Here is a 27,230-nt window from a genome sequence, read left to right on the forward strand (position 1 = left end):
GTCGGGTCGTGGTGGGTTTGACAACACATTTATGTTTATGCGATCTAACCAAAAAATATTTCAAACAAACTGCTCTTGTGACCTGTCCTCAGGATGCATTCTCCCACCATCACGTCATCTCGGTGATCACTGTTGCTACCTACATAATTTCTCATCTCATTGCTAATTCTATTTGGGTCTTGTTTAATTTTCCTAAGGACCGACATTCTTCGAACTTCCAGGCATTTGGACCCGTTACTCGTCCTTGACTGCCCTTGTGTGGATCTTGCCTTTGAATTTCACGGCGTCGGCTCATCACAGAGAATTCCTGTTACCTTTCTTCAACTACGCCAGCCGCTTTTTATTAAATTCTGCCCTTGCTGCACTCTCCCATGTAGTTAGGCCCTCGCTACTCAGTTTCAATGGCCGGCGTGAATTCGACCTCTACAAATGCAGCATTACGCAGATCACGGCTCTTTTGACTGTCCCTACCATGAGCGATCGTCCAGCATCTAATGAAATTGGTTTTGGTGGCTGGACGTCGGTGCGGACTCTGCCTCGTCTACCTGGGGCGATGCTGTCTCTGGCAGCACATTTGAGCAGCATTCTGCCTTTCGGCAGGATTTATTCCACAGGTTGCAAGAAGTCAAGTTGAATGCTGACCTAAAATCAACGATCTCACCCTGCTCTCTGCCACACGCCCTGCTCGGCTCTGTTGGTGAATGGGTCGCTCCTTTTCTGCTGCTGCTGCCCCCTAGTTTTTTGCACTCATTACACACACAATATGCTTGCCCCAAAATGAACTACGATACCTCACTGATCTCGTCATGGAGCATAAATTACCATCACGCAAACTCCGATAATCCCTGTCGCAACAGCAGCAACAGCTTTTGGCTAACCGTCAAACAAAGACGGGTACCACATAGCAGCCATTTTGGATGTGCTTCAGTGGCCATCTGGAACGCTCTTCCGATATTAGGTAGCCACTGGGAGCTTTGCACTTTTAAATCTTGATTGAAAACTGATTTCTTTAGAACTGATTTTTGTGTTTAGTTTGTTGTCCTTCCCCCGCACCTCCGATTAGCACGGTTGGCTATGTACGATGCGCATAGACGTTCAACGTACATAGTCTGGATTTCCCTTCTCGCCCCTGCACTGCTGATTCCATCCTATTGTGTAAAGTCTAAAGTGTATGATTGATGCCCCCATTTATCGTTCAATCGCACCTTCCGAGTATAAAAAAAGCCTTTGCTTCGTGATGTGCAACACATTCCACCTGTTGACAGAGCTTTGAAGTGGAGCTTCATTTTCACACTTTAACAAATTGAAATATAACATTTTATCTTGGGATAGCGATGCATACAAAAACATACAATCGAGAAACGCATCAACAAAATCCACATTTTGTTCATCAAAATCGGCCCAGGGTTGTCTGCGAATGTTGATGTATAGCAGTAGCTATAATTTGACGTTGATGTGCTTGAGCCAGATAATTGCATCAGGAGTAGTTGTGTGTCACTGTGATGATGCCTCCTCCTTGGTATTTGTGAATGGGGCATTGAGTCCGTTATATGAACATGGTGGCGGTACACCGATGCAGAATAACACACCGGTCCTTATAAAACAGTACTAAAATTAAAACAAATTATTAGCACATCCGTTTATCAGTCTTAAATTGAGTGAGCTGCAGACTCTCCATCAGAAGTTGCTTCAGATTCTGCAGCTGCTTTCCCCACTCGAGCGTGTGACACCACCATGAGTGGTCACCTTTCGATGCCACTGCCCGCCAAATGATTCCAGAAATGAATCGAGGAACCATCCGACCAAGTCTAGGGCACGAGGAGTCAAATCTGCCTTTGGAACACGGAGCGGCTATTCGTCATCAGGCTGGGTCCTGCTCTACGGCAACAAGACTTAAGTTTCGTGGACAGCCGCTCATTAACATTTGTTTTCTGACTGCTTCGACATCACGAGAACTGATTTGTGACGCACCACCCCGCAAGGCTTTTGACCGAGGGGTTGCGAATCGCGGGTAAATAAATTGGAGAAAAATGTTCTATATATTTTTTTTATACCACGCACTCCTGTACCTCCAGTACATACAAATATTACATGGTTCTCTTCTGAGTTGACAATTTCTGCACACTGGAGAATCTTAATTTTCCATATATGCATTATCGGGTATTCCCACCTGCTGCTGCCTATGGTTTGTGCAGTGGACGGCAGTTCAGAGTTGTGGGCCACATGAGCTTTATGGTGGAAGATCGAAGGCAGGGATTTTCTCCATTGTCAGTCGGGGTCCTTTTTCGTGAGGAGGTGTTTGCGAGATCAAGCAAGCTGGAATGCGTGGATGAATGCGGCGCACGGGCTGGTGGCCGATGTTGCGTGGAATTGGTGGATTCAGAGAATGGATCACCCGAGCTAACGCAGATGTTGTGGCATTGCAAAGAGGGTGACTTGAGTTTTTTTTTTAACCAGGTAAGGCCCACTGCGCAGTTTCCTTAATGTCAGAGGTGCGGAAAGCCACAGACTGAAGGCAGCCAGCACCAGCACCACCAATTGCCCAAGCTCTGCGGTCCCCATTCAATGACATGATTAAACTCAACTATTTTAAACTATACAATGCTTTTTTATTTTATCAGGTAAGGCCCACTCAGCTATAATAGCCTCTTTTTTTCAAAAGCGATCTGGCTATCACAATATAATAGCCCAATGAAGTTGGTTTACGCATGGAAATCTATAGCAGTATCCAAACAGCTCGGCGCATGTTTCTAAATGTGGAGGGGAAACCCGGAGGGCCCGGAGAAAAATCCACACGACCGCATGGAGAGAGACACGCAAACTCCAAATACACAGGCGATGGGGTCTGGATCGAACCCACAACCTCTTGTATACCAAGCGAGGTAGTTAACATCTCGCCACCGCGGCGCCCCTAAGCGGAAACAAACACCTGAACGTTATATTTACGTCTATTTCAAGAGCTTAATAATAGGTGGCAGCCACTTATGAGTGCAGTTTACAATACGTCAACCCTACTATACGTTGTTGTAACTTATGTCGGGGGGGGGGGATTAGTAATAGGCGGCTTTCACTCTTTGGCAAGTAATTTGTGATCATTAAAATATCCTCGCAATGAATCTAGTACTTGTGTGCGCTGCCAGATAAGTGCGAATGCAACAGGTATTCATAACAGCTGCCTTGTAGCCGTGCCAGATTGTTTGCTAAGTCGAAATAACTTTGTGATGCAAGAGTTTGCTTAAACTTTGTCGGATTTCGCTCGTACGAAGCCCATAAATGATTGGATTCAATGCAGGAGGGAAAATGTAATACAGGGAGCTGAGGATGGACCGAGCAGCGGTGGGAATAGCATCGGAGTTGCTTATGCGGTGCTGCAAGACCATGAATATGACAAAGACGTAGGAGATGCAGAGGACGCAGAAGTGAGTGACGCAGGTCCTGATCGCCTTGTGCTGCCCACCTCGACGGCTGGACCGTTTGCATTCGTACAAAATGCCGACGTAGGAGAGAACGATTATCCCCAGTGAACCCGCAGCTGGCACGGCGATGAGGAAGTAGCCGTACGCCACGTTGGCGCTGGTGTCTTCGCAGCTCATCTTCGTCAGCGACATGAAATCGCAGCTCGGCATCGAGACGACGCGGGGCTTCGTGCACAATGTGACGACGCTGCCCAGGATGACCTCCCCGGACACGAACAGCGCGGCAAGCGCCATCAGCAGCACGCAGAGCTTAGCCGCGACCGCGCCGTTCAGCAGGGAGCCATAGTGGAGAGGCCTGCATATGGCCAGGTAGCGATCGACGGCCATCGCGGCCAGGATGAAGCCCTCGACGACGGTGGCGAAGTGCAGCACGGACATTTGCGCGACGCAGCCGGCGAATGAGATGACGTTGACGGACACGAGGTCGTAGAGGATCCGCGGCTGCGTCGCCGTGGTCATGACGACGCCGTTCAGGGCGAGCCCGCATAAGAACACGTACATGGGCTTGCGGAGCTGCGCCTCGCGCGCGATGGCCAGCGTGAGGCACAGGCTGCCCAGCACGGAGAGCGCGTACGTGAGCAAGATGAACGCGAACACCAGGGGCCTCGTGTTGGCCGGCTCGCGCAGGAGACCCGTCATGAGAATCATCCCCGGAGGGAGGATCAGCCCCTCCCTCGGGGCCCCGTCCGTGAGATTCGTCTCCATCCGGAACACTCGCAACCTGGCCCGGGGAGATCGACTGGCGTCAATCGGAAGCGATGGATGGGGCAATGCAGAGGGGATAAAGAGCAGAGGTCAGTTTAACACGTAGGCTTTCGCGAACAATATCATCGCGTAACTATATAAATACATCTCCGACCAGCACCAACTAGCTAGTGAGTTGGAGCACGTACACCAAGCCCTCAGGATGAACGGATACTCGGACCGTACAATCCGCAAAGCTGCCTCCCCAGCCATGGGGAGACAACCTTCTGAGGAGCCAACCAAAACTATCACTTTGCCATACATACCAGTCGTTACCAAAATATTTCCAAAATCTTGAACAAACAGGATCCAGGTTCGTTTCAACACAGTACACAGAATCCGTGATCTAATCCCATCTGTAAAGGATGTAATTCCTGCCATGCAGTACCCTGGTGTCTACAAACTGAGTTGTGGTTGTGGAAGCAGTTACATTGGGGAAACGAAACGAAATACAGTATCTCGGACCGCGTTCGTGAACAGAAGGCAGATCTGAAACACGGTAGGACCAATACATCGGCCGTTGCCGATCATTGTTTTAACGCTGTGGACTCACACGAAATTGATTTTCCAAGACGGAGATACTCTGCAAACCTAGCGGCTACCTTCAGAGATTTGTTCATGAAGCATCCAGATATATAAACACAGACACAACTTCAACCGAGATGATGGGTACAATCTGAGCAATCATTGGAAGGACGTTATTAACCAGGTAAAGTCTTAACTGACTGTGATGGTTCCATCATACCTGCCTATATCAGCTGTTATTTCATGTTAATCTCTCACATTAACATAGCCACTTTCGTGCCCAGTTACATGCGAATTCCTTACATTAACATCATGCTAATCTTTCACATTATCATAGCTACTTCTGTGCCCAGTTACATGCTAATTTCTCACTTTAACATCATGCTCATCTCCCAGCCACTTCTTTATGACCCTTGGGCTACACCCATTTCAAACCTTTTAAAACAGTTTGCATCAGCAGCAGACCATGCTTTCCCACCTGATGACGGACTGTTGTGTTGCGCCCGAAACGTCGTGATAAATTTTATTTTATACCTACGTGACTTTACCGAAAGAACCAAACAGTATGGATTACTGCAGTCACGAAAGCTTCAAATCAAGATATAAATGTGTCGTTAAAACCCGCCACCACTCGACACAGCCAACTCGTAAGGGTCGTCACGTAAACAGAATGTGCCAATTCGTCACTAGTACAGCACTAACCGGTGTGTTGGAGAGCCAAGCCAAAATATTTACAATCTGAGTACGACGTTTCGCCAGTAATTACAACTAGCTTCATCAGGCGACAGCCAGATTTGTGGAGAAGTCTTACTGTTTCGTTCCTCATATACTGTAGAGGCGTAGATGTGGTGACCACGCAGCTGCGCTCTTGCACAATGGGGGAGGGCAAAGATAGGGCGATACAGTATTTTCCCTTGTCTTTGTGTGTGTGTATGTGTGTGTAAGTGTGCATGTGTATGAATGTGTGTAAGTGTGTATGAATGTGTGTACAGTATTCCCTCGTTATGCGCAAGGGATACGTTCCAGAGAATAGCATATTACACGTGTAATTATCTTGGCTTAGGAAAACCTATATTTGAAATAAATTACCTTAAATAAATACATAAATAATACATGCCATTACTTTTTTTCATCACTTTGTCATCACATTCTCATCTCTCTCTCGATGCAGCAGTCGTGTTCCAGATGTGATTCGCGGATGGCAAATTTCGTAAATAACGAGGGAATAAGTGTGTACGTCTTTGCTACATACAATGTGTGTGTGTAAAGTTCATTGGGGCACATTATGGTTGCGTGCGGGGTGATGTAAAGGACAAGGCGACCGCGCACATGAATGAGATGGGGGAAGGATTGTGCTGGCAAGAAAGTCTGGAAAATTAGGGATATGGGATTGGGGGGAAACCCGCAGGAAATTGAAAGAGAAGGGTCTATAAAGGGAAGGGGGAGACAAGAGAGGAGGGAGTGGGATCCGTGTTCGTGCCCGACACAGTGTTCGTGTTGGCATGGACGATAGAGTTGCCTCAGCCAGGACCACCTTTCGTACGTTTGAGTATGAGGGACTGTGCGAGTTGGCTATCCACGAATCTGTTGATGTATTCCTTGTGAGTGGGTGTGTGCGTGTATATTATCGTGGGTATGTACGCGTATGTATAGTATATCTGTATGCATGTGTGTATGTATGATTGTATAATTAGTGTGTGTATATATTAATCTGTGTGTGTATATCTGTATGTATACGGGTATGTGGGGAGCGGTAATGCACGCTGCGATCTGAACCTGAGTTCGAGTCCTGCTTACGACCACCAACATCAGTGACGATTATCTGAACCGGTCCTGGGCCTTCCCTAGGGTGACTCAGCCTCAAATGAGTATCTGGTGTGGTGTCTAAACATCACCACTGGGGAGACAAAGGCAGCCGGGCTTGGTGTTGGCCACCTACCCCCTCGTGTGCCATGCCGGCCTACATAGGTGCCCACTCGCAACACTTGTTCCAACAGTCTGTTCAGGCTGTATGGGGGTGGGGGGTCTATGACTTTGTTATAATACGGATATGCCATATTCTCTGTCCGTCTGCAACAACAGAGGTGTATGATGTTTAACGGGACCTACATCTCTTATTTAGTGACCTGGTCAAGGTCTTTGATACCATCAATAGGCCTGGGCTCTGGGTTTTTCTTCGTGTTTTTGGGGTTCCTGACTCTGCTCACAATCATAAAGGACCGTCGAGATGGTGAGCAGACCCAAGTAAAGCTGCGGGCCGGGAGTCAGAACCATCCACTGTTCACATTGGGGTGCGACAGGGATGTCCTCTGGCGCCTACATTAATTAACATATTTTTTTATCACGTAGTTCGAAAAGTTTTCCATCTGACGCAGATACAACTGATACCCCGGAAACGTTCAACCATGTTATGTATTCTGATGATCTGGCGATTGCCGCTCACTCTGAGATGGAGGCGCCGTGCTTCACCTGGAGTGTGTCACTAAGAGATGGGACTTTACCATCATCACCACAAAAATTAGACGCCTGCCTGGGAATATTGTGCCATGAAACACTCCGCCCCCTCAACTCCCCATGGGTGATGGGACTTGCGGAGTGGCGAGATTTCCGTACCTGGGCAGTGTGCTGATGAGCAGCTCTGGTTTGGCAGCTGAGGTCTCACTCCGAATCAGTCGAGCGGCATCATCTTTTCATAGCTGCCTAACGCTGCTGTGTGGAAGCTTCCTGGCCTGTCACTCCACAGTTATGCCCTCGCTTCTCTATGCTTGTGAAATGTGGGTCCCTCTTTAATGGAACATCTCTGCCGCTTTGAAACATTCAGACTGGCCTGCCTACGATCCATATCCTTGCAAGATCTGGACACAGTCCCATCATTGAGCTCCTCTGGCAGCCAAGGCTACGTTGGCAGGGTCATGTAGCCCGCATGCCCAGCCACTGCATGCCCAAGTAGCTTCTGCTTTACCGGATCGAGGGAGCTAAACGGGCGCATCACGGGCTAGATAAGAGATGAGGATATGCAGCTGAGTGGACTTGCTGAAGATTGATATCAGTGGTGTAAAAATTGGCCTCTGTGGAGGAGCATGGTGAAGGACGCTTCTGAGCAGCTGGAGGCAGTCGCCCTCCAACAACAGCGGAGGACCGAGGAGCGACGCTCGCAACAAGCGGAGCGCCGGGTGGAAAAATCGAGCAAGTTGGCGCAGCTGGGAGCACAGGTGGTGCATCTGCCAGTCATCACCGTTAATCACACCATGGCATCTGGGTATGTTCCATGACTTCTTGTCAGCGAGCCTTCGACACTTCCACGTGGCCTGAAAATGCACCTAGCCTGGCACAAGTGCTGTGGTGACGTCACCGCCACTTATTGGCGAATGGCGGCTGTTGTGTATACGTGTGTGTGTGTAAACACGTCATTGTGTTTGCTGTGTACATGCCAATAAACACCCCTGGACAGCCTTGCAAATGAGATATCCCATCTCCAGGGATCTTGCAGGAAAAATATTATAATGAACAGCATTACTCAATGATCGGATACTGAGTTGGTAGCAACTACTTTCCCAATGTATGCAGATACCATTGATGTACTGGGAACGTTCTGCCTTTATTCAACTCAGGAACTGCATGTTGGTCATCTTGTTTTAAATGAACATCAACAACTTGACCAAACGTGGCCAAATGTCTCTCTGTCTCACCGCTGGCCTGCCGGTTAGTCATATTTGCAAATTTTTAAAGGTGAATTAAGATCACCCAAATGCAGTTATTTTTTATTTGGTCGCTTTGCATAATGCATACGGATTTTTAGTATTTTTATACACGCAATGCACGTGTTTGTGTGTTTAAACTGAACAATTCTCTGAAATTCCTTCACTGGCAGTCGCATCGGACACACTCCATTGTCGCTTGGACAGACGAGTGCGACGATCGCCCTGAATCTACGTCAATGCTCCTGTACGTGTGTTGTACGATGCGGGGTTTTCACAATGAATTTGTCCCGATCCAACGTGCGCGTTGCTGGAAATGTATTTATCTAATGAATATGGTTTTTAGCACTGCTTTTTTATCTTCTCGAACGTGCTTGTTTTTGCTCCAATTTATATTTGCTTCATTGCTGTGCTTCTTTGAACGCGATTTGCTAGTGGTGGCATGTTGGTAACTTTTGCGAATGAGACTCACGCTGGCCTCTTGGCTTCTCACCTGGCTAAACAAACGAACTTGAAGCCTGACACTGGACGTGAGCTCCTTCAGCCACGACTCGCGGTGTTGGTCCCCCCCCTTTCACTCGGGACTGCGGAGGCTGGAATCGCCACTAAAACCGTGGATTTGAGCGATTTACACCTGAGAAAGAAAAACACAACCCAGGACATAATTGGGAAAAGTTAACTCGCGAGATGGAGCTATTCGGACCGTCTTTCTCGTTAGAGCAGGAAACCACAAGGCTGGAAGGCTGCCTGATACCGGTGGCAAACGATGATTGCGATATACCCACACCTCCAATGAAACACGGTTGGCTACGTACGGTGCTAACGAAGTTCAACATACAGATATACATACTACACTATACACTCCTTTATACTACACACACTACGCTATATACTACAATACATTACTATACACGACTATAACCTACACTATATACTACACGACTATACACTACACACTACGCCACTCAACTATATTGAAAACTAATCTTTAGAACTGCTTTTTTGTGTTTAGTTTACTGTTCTTCCCCCACACCTCCGATTAGCAGGGTTGGGTTTAACACGAAGGCTATCGCGACCAATATCATCCATTATAGCAGGGTTGGCTACGTACGATGCGAGCGAAGTTCAAAATACAAACATACTATACTATACACTTCTATACAATACACACACTACGCTATACACTACACACACTACGCTATACACTACAAACATTTAGACTCGCGCACAGCGTCCTACCGTTGTCTGCCAGGCAACGACGCCCCGATCCACAACCCTCCTCCCTCCGAAACTGATGCCATCGTCTCTCCGTCTCCTCCTTTGACTGCCATTCTGTCAGCAGTATGCACGTCAGCTGCCACCCCTACTGCCAGATTGTACCCAACCCACTTGCTTTTCTTTACAGTCAATGTGATCTTCTTGGTTCTTTCGGTAAAGTCACGTAGAAGGGAAGTAATACAATAATAAAAATAAAACATAATAAAATAATTCTCACGACGTTTGGGCCACAACGCAAGCAGCCGTCCTCAGGTGAAGACCAGGTCTGTCGGGGAGACAGCGTCTGAATGAAACACCACCACGCTTGGAGCGTATATTTAAGCTGGGTTGGAAGGGAGGAAGGGCGCCTTGACAAAATAATTTGCATATCAATATGAATTAAGCATATTTATGGGAAATGCAGGAATGTGATTAGTACTACTTGTGATATGCGTAGGAGGTGGGCGGGGGGTTTCAAAGTCATATTATGCCCGTGCATTATGCAGGATTAGCAGCATCAAAAGAGAGGGGATAGGGGTAGCATTAATAAAGGGAAGGAATGTTAATAGTATGTAGCTGCAGTAACTAAACAACCACGTAAAAAACTAAAGTATAAACTATATAGTATCATCAGTATACTAAATATACTCTCCAATAAGCTGAGCTACTAACAATAAGTAATACATTACAATTCTATGTCGCAAAAAATATAATATGCTTCCAGCTAAACTTTTTTCCCTTACATCACACGGGTCTATCCCGTACTATATGCTGCCATAGACAAACCCAACATTAAATTATATACTGTATTACTATACACCACCCTATATAGGTATAGGGTGGTTTATTACTATTCACCACCCTAATCACATGCCTGCATTTTCCATAAATATGCTAAATTCCTATTGATATTATTTTGTCAAGGCTCCCTTCCCCCCTTACAACCCAGCTTAAATATACACTCCAAGCGTGGTGGTGTTTCATTCAGACGCTGTCTCCCCGACAGACCTGGTCTTCACCTGAGGACGGCTGCTTGCGTTGTGGCCGAAACGTCGTGAGAATGATTTTATTATGTTTTATTTTTATCATTTTATTCCTTCCCTTCTACGTGACTTTACCGAAAGAACCAAGAAGATGAATCCCTGCAGTCACGAAAGCTTTAAATCGAAAGTCAATGTGATGTCTCTTAACTTGCATCATTGGTCTGTCTCAATGGATTGCCAAGCATGCTCATCGGATTCCTCCAGTATAAATATTCTGATTTTGATGCACGTAGCCATGCTTCTCTGCACACTTTTCAGCTTTTATTCCATTTATCTTTAATCTATATTTGAAGTTTTTTTTATCTTTGGCAATGTTTCTGATCCATATGTCACAGCGCATAATTGAACACTTGTTACATTGCCACAAGTTGACTTTGATTTTCACTGTTAAGTTTGATTAGCCTGCTGTATATTTGGAGTTTGTGTGTTCTCCGTGGTCGTGTGGATTTTTCTCCGGGTCCTCCGGGTTTTCCTTTAAATTTAAAATCAACATCACGTGTTTAGAGACACTTTGTTGAGCTATCATTTGTGACCAGGTGGCCTCAGAAAAATAGCTATATAGCTCAGTGGGCCTTACCTGGTAAAATGAAAAAAATATATATATCCTCTCCTCTTGAATTGATACATTTTTTATTCCATTCTGCCTTGAATAATCGCCATAGATTTACGTATTACAGTTGTGTTTTTCCCGCAGATATATTGAATTGCTTAACGAACACGTTATATATACTCCGTATAATATCAAGGAAATGTGGTGTTTACAAACAAGGCAATAATATTGAATAGTTCTAAACTCGTGTTGTTCAAAAGTTTGTTTGGGTTAGATCGCGTAAATATAGATGTGTCGTTAAATCCGCCACCACCCGACACAGCCAATTAGTAAGGGCTGTCACGTAAACAAAAACGTGCCATTTAGTTACTAGTTTAGCACACCGGTTGTGTGTTTGAGAGTAAACCCACATTTACAATTGTGTGCTGGAGAGGGGGTTTACTCTCCAACACACTGGTGTGCTGAACTCGTAACTTATTTGGCATGTTTGGTTTACGTGACAAACCTTACTAATTGGTTGTGTCTGGTGGTGGCGGGTTTAACGACACATTTATATTTACGCGATCTAATCCAAATAAAACGTATGGATAATATTGCTCGCGAAAGCCTCCGACTACTACTGCGTGTTAATTTGAGGAAACTGTCGTGTGATAGAAATGAGCTGCAGAAACTTTGCAATGCGTGATATAGAATTATTACTACTTAAGCAGTCTGAATACAATGCACAGTATTATTCAATACCTTATTATAGAACGGGTCAACAAGTGTGCGCACGTTTCTAATTAGTATGCATGTGTTTAACATACATTGACTCGTGGATAATTTTACAAATACTGTAATTTTGTTTGCATGAGTGTACAAAAAACGTATATGTTATATCTTACCTTCATACCTGTCCCACTACCTGATCTTCATAGCCTTTTAAGGAATACAATACAACAATGAAATTCAATTACAGCTGATATCGTGGCTACCACTGCAACTCAAGACGCCATAACTTACAACAAAGTACGAAACGCTAACAACTAAATGCGTCATATCAATTATACAATCACACAATCAAGTAAACCTACGTGCGTGCCTATATTAAGGCAACCAAGGATGCACGCATATCTATCTAAACCTCGGATTAAGTTACTGGGAGCGAATAAAAGCACCACGATAGAGTGGCGGGTGTTGTGATTAGGGCGGGCGTGAGGACAGCGCTTTTGAGTTTATCAGCAGGCGTCGTCTCTCAACCCGAAGCCATCTCCCTGGGGGGGGTCTCTAAGTTGAATCTCTACGCTCCACTTCTCTCGCGTCCAATTAACTCGGGAACACAGCAGATCCCTCCCAAAGTGAATCCTCAACGTTCACAAGAAGTCCAACAACTTTTGATTTGACCACTTGGGGGGGGGGGGGGGGACATGCGAACTCGTGGGAATTGCAAAGGTGTGAACAGGTGATGATGCATCTGTGGAGTTCTCTAATGAGCCAGGTTCAGCAGCATGGCAGCAGTAGCACTCGCTGTCCCTCACGCTATCAAAGCTGCCAACCAAGGAACCTTCCTTTCTACTTACATTATCCCACAACCGCCGTAGTGCACGGTCAAAGCAACTCCTCCGGGTTGTCTCTTTGAGGCCGAAGTCTTCCTTGCTCGTGTGTCTCTCCCAATCACTCTTCTATCGCTACTACCATCGACTTGTCCGCCCATGTTGAGGCCTCGGTCTTGCATATACTATGGTCAACCACCACAATGGAGATTGCAAGAATACACTCACCCACTCACTCACACACTCACTAACCCACTCACTCACCCACTCACTCATCTATAGTCACTGACTCACCCACTCACTCACACAATCACCCACTAACTCTCCCATTTACTCACCACACGACAGGTCACAACAACACACTCACCCACTCACTCATCTAGTCACTAATTCACCCACTCACTCACTCACACACTCACTCACCCACTCACTCATCTATAGTCACTGACTCACCCACTCACTCACACAATCACCCACTCACTGTGCACAGCAACTGTATTGCTTAGCAACTACCGCAGCGGTAGTAGTTGCATTCCTGAATAACACTGCGTTATGGGAAGATCGCGTTATAATAAATAATATAGGGATAAACCACAGTCCGCGATAACACGTGAGGTACGCAGGGTGAACAAAGACTGAGGTTGAGCGTGGTAGCAGCATCTAGAAACATCCAGCAGCATCCCAACGCCTTGTTTGGTGATGCTACGCCGAGACAGCCGTACGACCGCTTATTCCTGCTCGCGCTGCGACGTAGTTCCGTTCGCTCGATCGCGTTATATCCAATTCGCGTTATGAAAACACGCAGCCTTAAAGGGGAACAGACTGTATGTTCCTTTTTGGTCTGGGTCCATTTGATTAAAACATTCTTCCATTGTTAAAATAACTTTCTGATACATTCGTTGGATTTCACCAGTAGAAAGTAAGAGACAGGAATATCTTCCTTGATGTTCCATGAGTGAGTACTCAACACGGTACACCACATAGAGATATGAGTGTTCAACAAACACCGAACACTTCTTCATCGTCACTGATGTCAGAGTGGTCATCGAATGATCCGTCTTAATTCCCGAGTCAGAATAGCACACGTGAGTTTCAATGCAAGAGGCTCGGAGAGCCAGACGAAGAGACTCTCATGGCTATGGTGGCCTGCAGCATAGTATCGACAAGACTCGATTATTGCAACTCACTACTCTACGGGGCGTCTGCCAAAACATTAATCACCAAGCTGCAGCGTGTAGCCGTGTACAACTATCTTTGACACGCGTCGTGATGGGTACTGCAAGATCATCCTAACCATGTCCGTCCGGTGCTCGCTGAGCTGCATTGGCTTCTGGTTGCTGAACAAATACATTCTAAGGTCGCACTCATTACAAACAAAGTGCTTTCTACAAATGAACCACGACACCTTGCTGATCTCGTCAAGGTAAATTAACCATCACGCGGCTTTTGGCTAGCCATCGAACAGAGACGGTAACTGCATGGCACTGTCGGATGTGCTTCTGTACCCGTCTGGAACGCTCTTTCTTCCGACATTAAGAATCCACTGGAGCTACGCACTTTTAAATCATCATCGAGATTGACAAACTCATTTCTTTAGAACTGCTTTTTGTGTTTAGTTTGTTGTCATTTCCCCACGCTTCCGATTAGCGCAGTTGGCTACGTACGGTGTGATAGAAGTTTAACATGTAACGCAGTTCAGTGTTTACGCACGGGCTTCTTAGAGCCTGACCAAACACAAAGGCGGCATGTACAATTCGTGCTCCCCGCGCGTGATTTGATTGGGTGTGGGGGGGGTGTCTCTGATTATTTTAAATGGCGGAACTGCACTTTCGGTCGTCATCCGCGGGGGAGATTCATGTAACTCCCTCCAGATAAACTCTTGGAATTTGCAATGCCTTCGTGTGGAAATGTAAAAAAATAATATTTATATTTTGATTACTGAAATTTACCGAGGTATCCGTTTAGCGCGTAGGCTTTCGCGACCAATATTATCCATAACAGAGGTCACCTTCCTTGAATGCGACACTCGCGACACTAACGACGAGAATTACAACCTCATTCATGATACAGTCCTTCCCCCCTCTTCACTCTCCTCTACATTCTCTCCCCTCTTCTCCCAGCACACTCCCACTTTGACACCTTTACAATAACTCGGATCCAGTATCCTTAATAAAATATGTTTGGGTTAGATCGCGTAAATATAAATGTATCGTTAAACCCGCCACCACCCGACACAGCCAATTAGTAAGGTTTGTCACGTAAGTTACTATTTCAGCACTAACCGGTTGTGTTGGAAAGTAAACCCACAACAAAATTTACTATTCAAGGGGTATCTGGTGTACGGTGGTCCGATTTACAACGATCCACCTTTACGACGTTCATGCATTGCCGTCGTGCATCGATTTACACCGCAGAGACTTGATTTAAGAGGCACCTTCCAACACGACTCTGAACGCGTTTGAACGGAGCCAAGTCTGGTTTGCGATGTGACTTGGCGTGGGGCTCTTGTTATCAAGTGTTTTTTGTGTGCGGAATTCCACCTACTAAACCCCCTGTTAAATATGGCTGATAAAAGGACAAACACTTCGGCAAGTGATGTTTCTGTGTTTCTACTCTCTATAGCAGGGGTTCGGCAAATGTTCAAAGGTAAGATAAGAAGAAGAGCCGTTGTTCTTTTTGTTTTTGTCTTTGATCAAAATAGTTCCAGAAGCCGCATCACACGCACAGAGGTACCTGCACACAAACACAGCAGCAGGTAAACGGCCGATGACAAACACGTTCTGATTTAAATAAACAAAATAGGTGATGGAATAAACCGCGTCTATTTAGCTATATTCTTCACTTAGTTATTCTTCAACAATACAGTTTGACTGTTGTACATTTTGTTGTCACCAAGGCATTCCATAGTGAACCATTCTCTGCTATATTTAATAATTTGCTTATTATATTTGTGTTGAATTATGTTTGAGGTTAACGGTTTTTTTCTTTAAAAAAAACGGCTGCCCGCAAGAAGTCAGCCAAAGAGCCACAAGAGGTCAGCCAAAGAGTCGCAAGAGGTCAGCCAAAGAGCCGCAAGGGGGCAGCAAAAGAGCCGCAAGGGGGCAGCCAAATAGCCGCAAGGGGGCAGCAAAAGAGCCGCAAAGGGGCAGAAAAAGAGTCAGCACGCGGCTCCGGAGCCGCAGGTTGCCGACCACTGGTCTAGAGGAAAATAGGGTCGGATTTACGGCAGGGCTTCCAGGACGCATTACGTCGTAAACGCGGGGGCCGCTCCATATTTGTGACACAGGGCCACTATCAGGATGGGTAGGCGCAGTACATTGTGATGTGGATCAGCAGGGGCGCAATTATGCGTCGCGTAACGCTGCTATGTGGCAGCATCATGCGACACAGTAACTGCAATGGGAATGGATGCATGGTAGTCTAAATCACGGAAACTTGTTTTCGGCTACACCAAATTCCATTGCCCCATGTACGCTCGAGAAAGAGATTCTCACCACCTCATCAGCACCTCATCACGCGAGCCATGTCCGTGCTTCACGGACAGGGATGGGCAGGCAACACATAGAGAACGAGTAGCACTTTCCACGCGCATTCCACATTATCCTTGCGTGTTTGCTCCCACCTTCATCCCCCCATTGGATAAATTCCTAGAGACAGATTGGCCCCGGGCCCTGTGATGTATGTGTGTGTTGAACTTATTTCGAACCGTATGCTGCCAATCGCGATAATCTGGGGTGCGGGGGAAGGACAACAAACTAAACACAAAAATAAGTTCGAAAGAAATTATTTCCAATCAATGTGAGTCTTTGGGTCTCTATGTGAGTCCATGGATATCTGTATGAGTCTATAGATCTCTATGAGTCTTTGAGTGTCTGTGTGAGTATGTGGGTCTCTGTGTGAGTCTGCGGGCCTCTAAGTGTGTACAGCATGTGTGTAGATCCTCTTTTGCATCGTACGTCGCCAACCGTGCAAAAAGCAGTTCTAAATAAATTAGCTTTCAATTTAGACGTGTTCTGCAACGAACAGAAAGTCCACAGCCAAAGGATATTTTACTTGGCAGACTGAGCACAGCCTCCTTCACTGGACAGACCTCTTGCAGTTTGTAATTAGATCAGAACGAAACACAAAGCACGCTCCCAGAGTTGCACAGCGCTTGACCATGCAACAAGTTACAGCCACAAAGCGCTGCACAAGGCAGTAGAGACTTCTATTCCTGTAATGACAGGGTTGGGCCGAACTTCATACCTCGCCCCCCACCGAGTTCCCCCTCAGACCAGTGATTCATCTTCTGAACAGCAGCGCATCTGGGCGAGTGTGCAACTCATCTGAAAATGCGTCATTGCGAACTCTTCGTCATCAACGCATCATCAATGCACGCAGATTACCAGGGGCGCAGCTACCTCTTACAACGGGGGGTGGGCTATGCAAGATGCGACTGTGGGCCCCTCTCCTTTCTCCCGACTCACTTTTACTGAAATAGCTACGGATATTTTAACACGTATACAATCATATGTAGGCTATAACTATATATAGTTGCACCGTGTATTGGGTTCAGCGGAACAGTCTCACAGTGACAGTATTAAAAGATGTCAAGGTACAATGCTCACAATTAAGTAGTCGTACGTCTTGCTTTGATGTGCATGTCAGTTAGCAAAAAATCCTGGTGTTCAGTAACAAACACCAGCAGTAGCGCTACTAGATTTCACGCGAGGTTTTTTCGGAAGTATAATGTTTTCATTCGTGACAATGTTTTTACGCATTTATAGTAATTAAAAATATATATTTTTGTTAAAATATTTTTCTTTACATTTTGTTACTTGTTTATCTGTTGATTAGGGGCCCCCTTGTGGCCGACTGGGTCCCTATGCGTCACATAACGCTGCCACAACCCCCCAACCATAGTTTCGCCCCTGGCCGCGACATTTGTGCAGAGCCGTTGTCTTTCGTGCAGCACCGGACAGAGCACCCTGCTGTGTGCGACGCGCAGTCATTAGGGGGCAGTCGCGCTACATTACTGACCCTGCCCCATGCTGGTCCACAGCACAGCAGTCTGCCAATGCAAGTCCATTAAAAAAAATCAGTTCAGATATATGTATGTTGAACGTCTTTCAGATGGTACGTAGTCCATCGTGCTAATCGGAGATATATATATGTTGACCTTCTTTCGCACCGTACGTAGCCAATTTTGCTCATCGGAGGTTCATGTATGTTGAAAGTCTCGCACGATACGTCGTCAACCGTGCTAATCGGAGGTGCGATATGTTTAGTCGTGGCCACTGAAACAGTTTTAGAGATATATCATTGCGTAATATACTTTCCTGAGCAAAGTATTTATTTGTAACCCAAACAACTACGCGAATCCCCTTGAAGTCGCCTTTTTTGGCAAAACAAACGGAGGAAACACTCAAAGCGCATGGCGACACATCGCATGCCACAATGAGGGACAACTCTCGTCGCCTTTCTCGCATTGCCTTTCTCGCATTGTAACTTGCAACTATGATTTGACAACGATAAAAATTGGCAAGTGTAATTGATCACTTTTTGTAAAGTTTTTTTTATATTGCTGTATGTTTTGTTGTATATTACCAGCAGCGCGCACATCCTTTGGACGTAACCTCTCCTTCAGATACATTTCTGTGCTATAGGTGGCCACAGATCCACCTTCCCTCAACCCTTCATGGCGCCTGCCTCCCCATCTGGCTCATTATGCACGTGGATAGTGAGTCTATTTAACTTAAACTATTTTTTATTTGACCAGGTAAGGCCCACTGAGCTGTATAGCTTTTTTTTTTATATGACTTGGCTATCACAAATGATAGTTCAGCGAAGTGGCTTATCATCACGTATGAATTTATATCAGTCAAATATTTTGAACGCGTGACGTTGATTTTAAACGTGGAGAGAATCAAACCAGAGGACCCAGAGAAAAATTCCACGCGACCATGGGGAGAGAGACACGCAGACTCCAAATATACTATTTCTATCTTCTATTTTTATTTTACAAGGTAAGGCCCATTGAGCTATATTGCTCTTTTTCAGAAGCGACGTGGCCACAAATAATAGCCCAATGAAATGGCTTATCACGTGATACATTTAAAGCAGCCAAATACTCTAAATGCATGTTTCTAAATGTGGAGGGAAAAATCGGAGGACCCGGAGAAAAATTAATGCCACCACGGGGAGAGACATGCAAACTCCAAATATACAGCAGGTGGCAGGGTCGGGATCGAACACACAACCTCCTGTATACCAGGCGAGGTAGTTAACATCTCCTAGCCATCGTGACGCCCACTGAGTCAGAGGAGGGCGCAAGATATTGCAGACAGCCGAGCAAGCCACTCCAATCCCAGGTAAACAAAACTAAACACCCTGTACAGTATAATACAAAATACATTATTACTACCAGCTGCGTTAAATCAGGAAGCAATCCCAAGCAAGCAGCTGTCATTTGATTTTGGTTTATTTCACGAAATTAACGATGTTTCACCATTCTTCTTATTTCGTATGGGGCTGATGGTGTAGATACAGAGCAACAACTCCAATGTCACATTCAGGTGATCAAGCCCAGACAACCGCGTCAGGAGCAGCAGAGTGCATCGTCGCTGTGATGTCTCTTTCGTATGTGTGGATCGGGGCATTGCGCGTTATATGTTGTATGGTCTATTCTGGATAACCACAGTCGCACACGACTGCTGGAGAGTTAATTTTACATTTGTTGCACCATTAACACGGGTGAATGTGTCTATATTTAAGGATGTTGTTTCCCAAACAAAGACAAAGATCCGTTGTGTAGCCTTACCAGACTGTTGGGGCAAGTGTTGTTAGCGAGCACCTATGAAGGCCGGCACGGCACACGAGGGGGTTGGTGGCCACTACCACGCCTGGCCGCCTTTGTCTCTCCATTGGCGATGTTTACACACCGTATCATGTACTCATTTGCGACTGAGTCGACCTCGAGGAGGCACAGGACTGCTTGAGATAATTGTCACCGGTATTGGACGTGATTGGGAATCGAACCCGGGTGGCCGGGTTCGTAGCGCAGCACGCTAACCACGGCACTACCGCTCCCCCATGTTGTTTCCCACACACACACACGGGATATTGCCTTCACGAAGATGGTCTCATGATTTGTGAAGGGCTCTGTGACCACCAGACCAGAGAAATACATCGCAGACCCTCTGCGAGCCGAGTTGAACGGAGGTAACATGTGACCGCGTATTCTCTTCGCTGTCGATTGAGTAGGCATACGCAATTGATAATCGACTAAATTTAATCGACGAATTCTTTTTACAAATGTATTTTGTATTATTTCATATGTTTAACACCTGTTGATTGAATGTGTCCTCGATTATGAAATGTATAATTTTATTTGTTATATTAATGCGTGCAACAAACGTAATAGTTTAATTCCTACAAATTATTTCACATGTTGTCGACAATTAAGGAGGTATTACATAAGTTATGTATAATGTCGATAATTGGCGATATGTTAAATTTAGAGTATTTGGCTGCTATACATTTCCACATGATAAGCCATTTCGTTGAGCTATCATTCGTGGCCAGATCGCTTCTGAAAGTGAGCTACATCGCTCAGTGGTGCCTTACCTGGTAAAAGAAAAGAGTTTAGTTTTTAGTGTTTTCATACATTGTATTTAGCTCCGACATCAAGACTCGTTCTAAAATAATTATTACATTTCAACCCGAATCATTTCCTTCACATCTGAGTTGCGGATGAATGTTTACCCAAAAATAGTCCCAATAAAAGGTATCGCCCGCAGATTAGTTCCATAGCCTTTCCGTCACCTATATAATGCTATTGATATACAATGTGTTTTTCAATGCTATATTTAATTAACAACACACGAATGACATGTGATTAGTAAACAATGATTAGCAATATGGCCATATGACTAAAGTACAGAACTATAGCCTTATATTCATAGACACTGGCTATTCTAATTCGGCCTAAATATATGCATTGAAAAAAAATAACTCGTTTATTTAAATTATTAACACAATTGCATCCTTCACAGCTACTAATCGCAATCCCTGACAAAACCAGAACATAGCACGTGTATTACATCATGGGAACTTTCATGCCAGTTTCAAAATACAAGAATTGATTTTACCCTTTCTAGCAATAAAACTGGTGTTAAAATGTTAAAACACCAAATAGAAACTTTATTCAAGGAATCATGTCTGCATTAACCACACATACTTGTGGTGAACATGCAAACAAAAATATACTCTGGAAGTATATGCGTTGTTTTTGAAACTGATTGGTTCACACCAGAGACAGCTTTCTTTAGAGCCCAGTCTCAAACAGTGTTAGACGCCAAAAGACGAACAGCATAAAGACAATGCCACTGTCAGGACATTTATAGATCGGAGTGAGCACACACACAGTTGAGTTAGGCAAGATAGGCCAATGAGAGAGAGTGAGTCGCGTGGGAGAGGACAGAGAGTTATTAGATAAAGGGAAGTTAATTAGGTCGGGTGGTGATAGCTGAGAGTGGGTGATGTGAGAGGGAGGGAATTGAGAGCGGATGAGGGAGAGGGAAGCGGGAAAGCACAGGGGAGGCACGGCTGTGGACTCATGGTTGGCACTTGGTTAGTACTATATAGCAAATGAAACAGAGAATTATAAATCGGCACGATATATAAAAAAATAGATACAAATGTTTGCAAGCATTACTTATTTTCCCGCGATTCGCTACCCTGGTCAGAAAATCTTGTGGGGTGGTGGTGTGTCAAAATCAGTTCTCGTGATGTCTCAAACGGTTGAAATTGAATGTCAGTTCACATTTATATTTAGAATTTTTTTTATGAAAGGGTAAAACCTATGCTTATAGAATAATTAGGTATTTGATATTTTGGGCGCATCGTATCGAGTTTCTACTTTGGTGCACATCCAACGAAATTTCGATGCTTGTTTTTTTAAATGGACTCAACTTTATACTTTAACATTTTCACTAAACTCTGCCGAATCTCAGCCGTACGAAGGCCGTAAATAATTGGATTGAGCGCGGGAGGGAAGATGTAGTAGAGTGAGCTGAGGGTTGAACGGATCGTGATGGGGATGACTGTAGAGCTCGGAATGCGATGATGTAAGACCATGAAAAGGAAGAAGACATAGAAGGTAATGAGGACAAGGAAGTGAGTAACGCACGTGCTGACTGCTTTACGCTGACTTTTGCGCTGGTTGGACTTGTGGCAGTCGTAGAGAATGCGGACGTAGGAAAACACAATGATCCCCAGTGAGACAAAAACTGTTACAGCTGTAATAACGTACCCATATATGATGTTAATGGTTACATCTTCACAGCTCATTTTTGTCAATGACATAAAATCACAACTTGGCATCCATACAATTCTTGGCTTGCTGCATAGCTGAATAAGGCTTGCCAATACCATTTCTCCTGATAACATTAAGGATGAAATCACAACTAATACGAAGCATATTTTAACAGCGAGTACAGACGTGAGGATGGAACTATAGTGGAGGGGTTTACATATAGCCACGTACCGATCCGCTGCCATTGCAGCCAATATAAAGCATTCGAATAGACTCGTGGTGTGGATGAAGCTCATTTGTATGACACAACCGGGAAAGGAAATTATATTGGTGGACACGAGATCATACATGATTCTTGGCAGCGTGTTGGTGCTCACAACAATTCCATTCATGAAAAGTGCACACATGAAGATGTACATGGGCTTGTGTAGCTCTTCCTCTCGCAAGGTGGCCAGAACCAGCAATGTGTTTGCGATAAGAGTGAGGGCGTACATCACAAATATAAATGTGAACACGAGAGGCCTCGTGCTCTCCGGCTCGCGCAGGAGACCCGTCATGAAGATCATTCCTGGAGGAGTCATCTGCATGGCCTCTGTTACGTTCAGCTCCATCAGCCCAGGACACCTGTACGTACATATGAACAGAGAACTTTGTAAGTGTACCATACTGCTGTGTAAACAAAGGCACCACGGTGGCGAGATGTTAACTACCTCGCTGGGTATACAGGAGGTTGTCGGTTCGATCCTGACCCTGACGCCTGTATATTTTAAGTTTGCGTATCTCTCTCCCTATGATCTCGTGGATTTTCCTCCGGGTCCTCCGGTTTTCTCCTCCACATTTAGAATCAACATGCGGTTAGATTATATGGCTGCTTTAAATTTCCACGTGACGATAAGCTACTTCGTTGAGCTATCATTTGTGGCCAGGTCGCTTCTCAAAAAAGTTTGATATCTCAGTTGGCCTTATCCTGGTAAAATATAAAACGAATAGTTTATAGTTAGTTTTTTAATTACACAAGCCCTAACCTAGAATAGAAAATAATCTCATCTAGCAATGGGATGATAGCCCCTGAGAGGACTCCACTTTGGACATGGAGCAATGAAATCAGCTTTAATGGATTTTTGCATCAGAATAATATTTTGGCGATGGATTACAGAGGCATTCATTCAGCAATCGGTAGATCCAGGTTGATGATAATGATGATGATGATGTTTAGCAAACCTGACTCTGCTGATGAGAAAGTGAATGGCAAAGTCGATCCAGCCTTTTCTTAAACTAAGCTTTTTTCTTTTTTACCAGGTAAGGCCCACTGAGCTATAAATTATTTTTCAGAAGCGACCTGGCCACAAATAATAACTAAACGAAGTGGCTTATCCATGTAGAAATGCATAGTAGTGAAATAATGTAAACGCATGTTGTTGATTTTAAATGTGGAGGGAAAAAAATCCACGCCACCACGGGGAGAGAGACATGCAAACTACAGATATATACAGCAGGCGTCAGGGTTGGTGCTTGCATTGAACCAACGCTGATGAAGAATATTTACTCCGAAAGAAAAATGTAGGTGATTTAAAATATGTACTTTTATTTTTTATCTATGGAGGGAGGTGTATTTTATTCGGTCCACTTTTAATAGCAGTGCTATGTATGTAATATACTCTCCTCAGTGTTCCAGTTTTGTCCACGTGACAGATTTATCCAAATGTTGAGCGAACTTGTTGTACAAGGCCTATTAAGCTATTCTAATATTTCCTCCACTTCATATCCATTGGACGTTAAATTATTATGTTGTCAGCAAATCGGAAATGGTTCGTGATCTCTCCACATTTTGTACGCCTTCGTTTCTCAATATCCGTTTTCGGAAGAAAAAAATATTATAATGTCACTGTGAAAAACTTTGGCGAAGCGTCCCACTTTTTCTGATTCCCCCCCAAATGTTGGTACTTTATTTGTTATATCTAAATCTTTGTTTATAATTTAGGACTCGAAATGTGAGAGCTTAGCTGGCTGCATCATTGTTTATTGGGTATTATATTTTTTAATACTCCACAAAGGCTAGGCACAGTGGTATGCTGAATTTTCGTGAACTTTTGTAAATTGTGTGATGTTGTTGTTGTTTAACTTCTTCATTGTGTATATTCTTATCAAATTTTCGGAATAAATGAGCCAAAGTTCATTTCAAACAGCACAGCTATTAAACGCATGACTCTAGATAATTAAACACAGCCTTTCTTTCTTTAATGAATGCAGTCGTGTACACACATAAACGTTGATTTACTTTTGGGTTAGGACTTCTGGTTTGTACTAGAGTTTGGCCTGATGTTCATGGTCAATGATATAGTTAGGTTTTATAGGTAATTATTGGGATTATGGTTAGCGATGGGGATAGTGGTTTGAAAAAATAAAACAGGTGTTAAGATATTCTTGCTTATTTCGGTAAAGTGACGTAGATAAAAAAAAAGTACAATTAAAATTAAAAATTAATTAAAAAGTAAAAGCCAAAAACTACGATGTTTAAACCACAACACAAGCGGTCTTCATCAGGTGGAGAGAAAAGAGGCGGCAAGCCTCCAAATGCAACTGCTTATAAAGGCTTTCAAAGTGAGCAAAGCTGTGCATGTAAACAGTATGGGCTGGGCAGCCAGCACCAATGTAGGAGCAAAGCACCAAAGTACAACTAAAGCAGTGCGTTAGACAATGGGGGGAGGAATAGGGTAAAGATAGGGGGGAGAGAGAGAGGGGGAGTAGGGATAGGGGGAGGGAGGGGGGTAGAGATGGGGGGGGGCATTGCACCTCACTACACCCATCCACACTGCTGACGATAGAGTTTGACAAGAAAACACAAATCAAGTCATGACCCAAAGTGGTTGATGGCATCTTTACAATGATTGCTGAGTTTAAAACCATCGTCTCGTTTGAAATTGTGTCTGTGTCTGTATATATGGATGGCTTCGTGAACGAATCTTTGTTGATAGCAAGTTGGCTTGCTAAGTACCATCGTCTTAGAGAAATAAATTTCACGTGAGCCAGCCGCATTAAAGTAATGATCAGCCACGGCAGAAGTGTTGGTCCTGCCGTGTTTCAGATCTGCCTTATGTTCACAAATACGGTCCAAGACATGTTGTTTAGTTTCACCAATGTAACTGTTGCCGCAGATACAGCTTAGTTTGTAGACGCCGGGATATTGACAGACGAAATTTCTACATCTGATCGGGAACATGTAGATAACATGACCGCTTCCGATGGTTTAAAGTCGGTTTTGGCTATAGGATTGAACTTCGCAGTCACCCTCAAACACATACCAGTGGATGACATTATTGTTCAGGTCGATGCAGCTCTTAAGGGTTTGGGACATATCGCTGCAGACGTGACAAGCTCTGAAATCGTTGCAACCCTCAAAAGTGCTAAGATACCAGTCAGCAACATCAGTAAGGAGGAGCGTTTTGAGTTATCTCAATTAAAAATGAGGGAAGATATCATCATCCTCTCAGTCTACAAAGGCAATGCCACGGTCATCATGGATAAAAACGTGTACTATAACAAAATTCAGGACCTACTTAATGATTGTAGCTACACTAAAATTAAAACAGATCCCACCAATTGCCTCGTTACAAAAACGAACAGTATCATCACTGGTTCAGCTTCATTAATTGAACAAACCTAACGGGTTTCCTTAAAATCGTCTGCTGCTACGATCACCCAGATTATATGGCTTACCAAAAATCCATGAAGAAGGTACACCCCTTTGTCCTATCGTCTGCACCATTGGCTTACCCACCTACAAACTGGCCCAATAGCTGTCTGAGACCTTGCAGCCATTCACTGGTAAGATCACCTCTTCTTTTCTTAAGTCAGCTCAACTGGTATCGTCAATTAAAGACATCTCACTGTCCCCAGGTGATTTGCTCGTTAGTTTCGATGTAGTTTCTTTGTTCACCAAAGTTCCTGTGCCCGAAACCATTGTAATTATTGAAGATTTGGTCCAACAAAGAATGAATGCTGATGTACCAGCCCTGGCGAGACACTGTCTCACCAATACATATTTCACCTGGGGTGGAACATTCTACAAACAAACGGTGGCACCCAATGGGTTCTCCCTTATCTCCGGTTGTGGCCAACATTTTCACGGAACAATTTGAGACGGACGCCATCTAGGCATCCACTGTATGCCCGTACTTGTGGAAGAGGTACGTGGATGACACGTTTGTCATCTGGCCACATGACCAACCGGCTCTAAAACAATTCCTCAACCACATCAATTCCATACACCCAGCAATCAAATTCACCATGGAAGTAGAAAAGGATGGCATGCTACCTTTCTTGGATGTCTTAATCAAAAAGAGACCAGATGGCTCAATGAGCCATTCTGTCTACAGGAAAGTAACCCATACTGACGCCTACCTAAAACTTGATTCCCACCACCATCCATCCCAGAGGAATTCCCTCATCAAAACGCTACACCATGGAGCTCAATGTATCTCCGACCATAAACACCTAAACAGTGAACTCAAACACGTACACCAAACTCTCAAGGCAAATGGATATTCTGACTACACAATCCGCAAAGCCATCACCCCAAGGAGCTATCTGAAGATCCAATCAAAGCCATCACCTTGCAAAAAGATTTCCAAAATCTTGAACAAACACAAGATTCAGGTCCGATTTAACACAGTGCATACAATTTTTGACCTGATCTCATCTATGAAGGACAAGATTCCTGACATGCAATATCCCAGCGTCTACAAACTACGCTGTATCTGCGGCAGCAGTTACATTGGGGACACCAAACGACATGTCTCAGACCGTGTTCGTGAACATAAGGCAGATCTGAAACACGGCAGGACCAACACCTCTGCCGTGGCTGATCATTATTTTAATGCGGCTGGCTCACGTGCAATTGATTTCTCTAAGACAATGGTACTTTGCAAGCCGACTGGCTATCAACAAAGATTCGTTCACGAAGCCATCCATATGTAGTGGAGTAACGCGCGCGTGGGGGGTTTGCAAACAGTATGCACGCATGTGTGAGCTGTGGACAGTGAGGTCACATCAGGGCGAACAGGTGCTGCGAGAGAAAGCAACGAGAGAGACGACCAATTAAGATGCATAG

At 44.7% G+C, this 27,230-nt stretch overlaps 2 protein-coding genes across 3 annotated transcripts; both read right to left on the bottom strand.

Annotated features, from left to right (window-relative positions):
• Positions 1-3,065: 3,065 nt before the first annotated feature.
• Positions 3,066-5,528, bottom strand: LOC144735981 (olfactory receptor 52D1-like). Of its 2 annotated transcripts, none has more exons than XM_078618587.1 (2): positions 5,448-5,528; positions 3,066-4,215 (listed from the first exon to the last, which is right to left on the bottom strand). In XM_078618587.1, the coding sequence occupies exon 2, from the start codon at positions 4,179-4,181 to the stop codon at positions 3,201-3,203; it is 981 nt and encodes a 326-aa protein (XP_078474713.1). In that variant the 5' UTR covers positions 4,182-4,215; positions 5,448-5,528; the 3' UTR covers positions 3,066-3,200. The 2 variants fall into 2 exon arrangements, with proteins under 2 accessions (XP_078474713.1, XP_078474712.1); XM_078618586.1 differs by lacking the exon at positions 5,448-5,528 and adding an exon at positions 5,224-5,313.
• Positions 5,529-21,556: 16,028 nt separating this feature from the next.
• LOC144735948 (olfactory receptor 52D1-like) lies at positions 21,557-22,913 on the bottom strand. Its single transcript, XM_078618543.1, has one exon. It carries the CDS (start codon positions 22,783-22,785, stop codon positions 21,763-21,765), a length of 1,023 nt encoding a protein of 340 aa, XP_078474669.1. The 5' UTR covers positions 22,786-22,913; the 3' UTR covers positions 21,557-21,762.
• Positions 22,914-27,230: the final 4,317 nt, after the last annotated feature.

This window comes from Lampetra planeri, chromosome 58 (assembly GCF_965212315.1).
Source record: "Lampetra planeri chromosome 58, kcLamPlan1.2.h2, whole genome shotgun sequence".
NCBI lineage: Eukaryota > Metazoa > Chordata > Hyperoartia > Petromyzontiformes > Petromyzontidae > Lampetra > Lampetra planeri.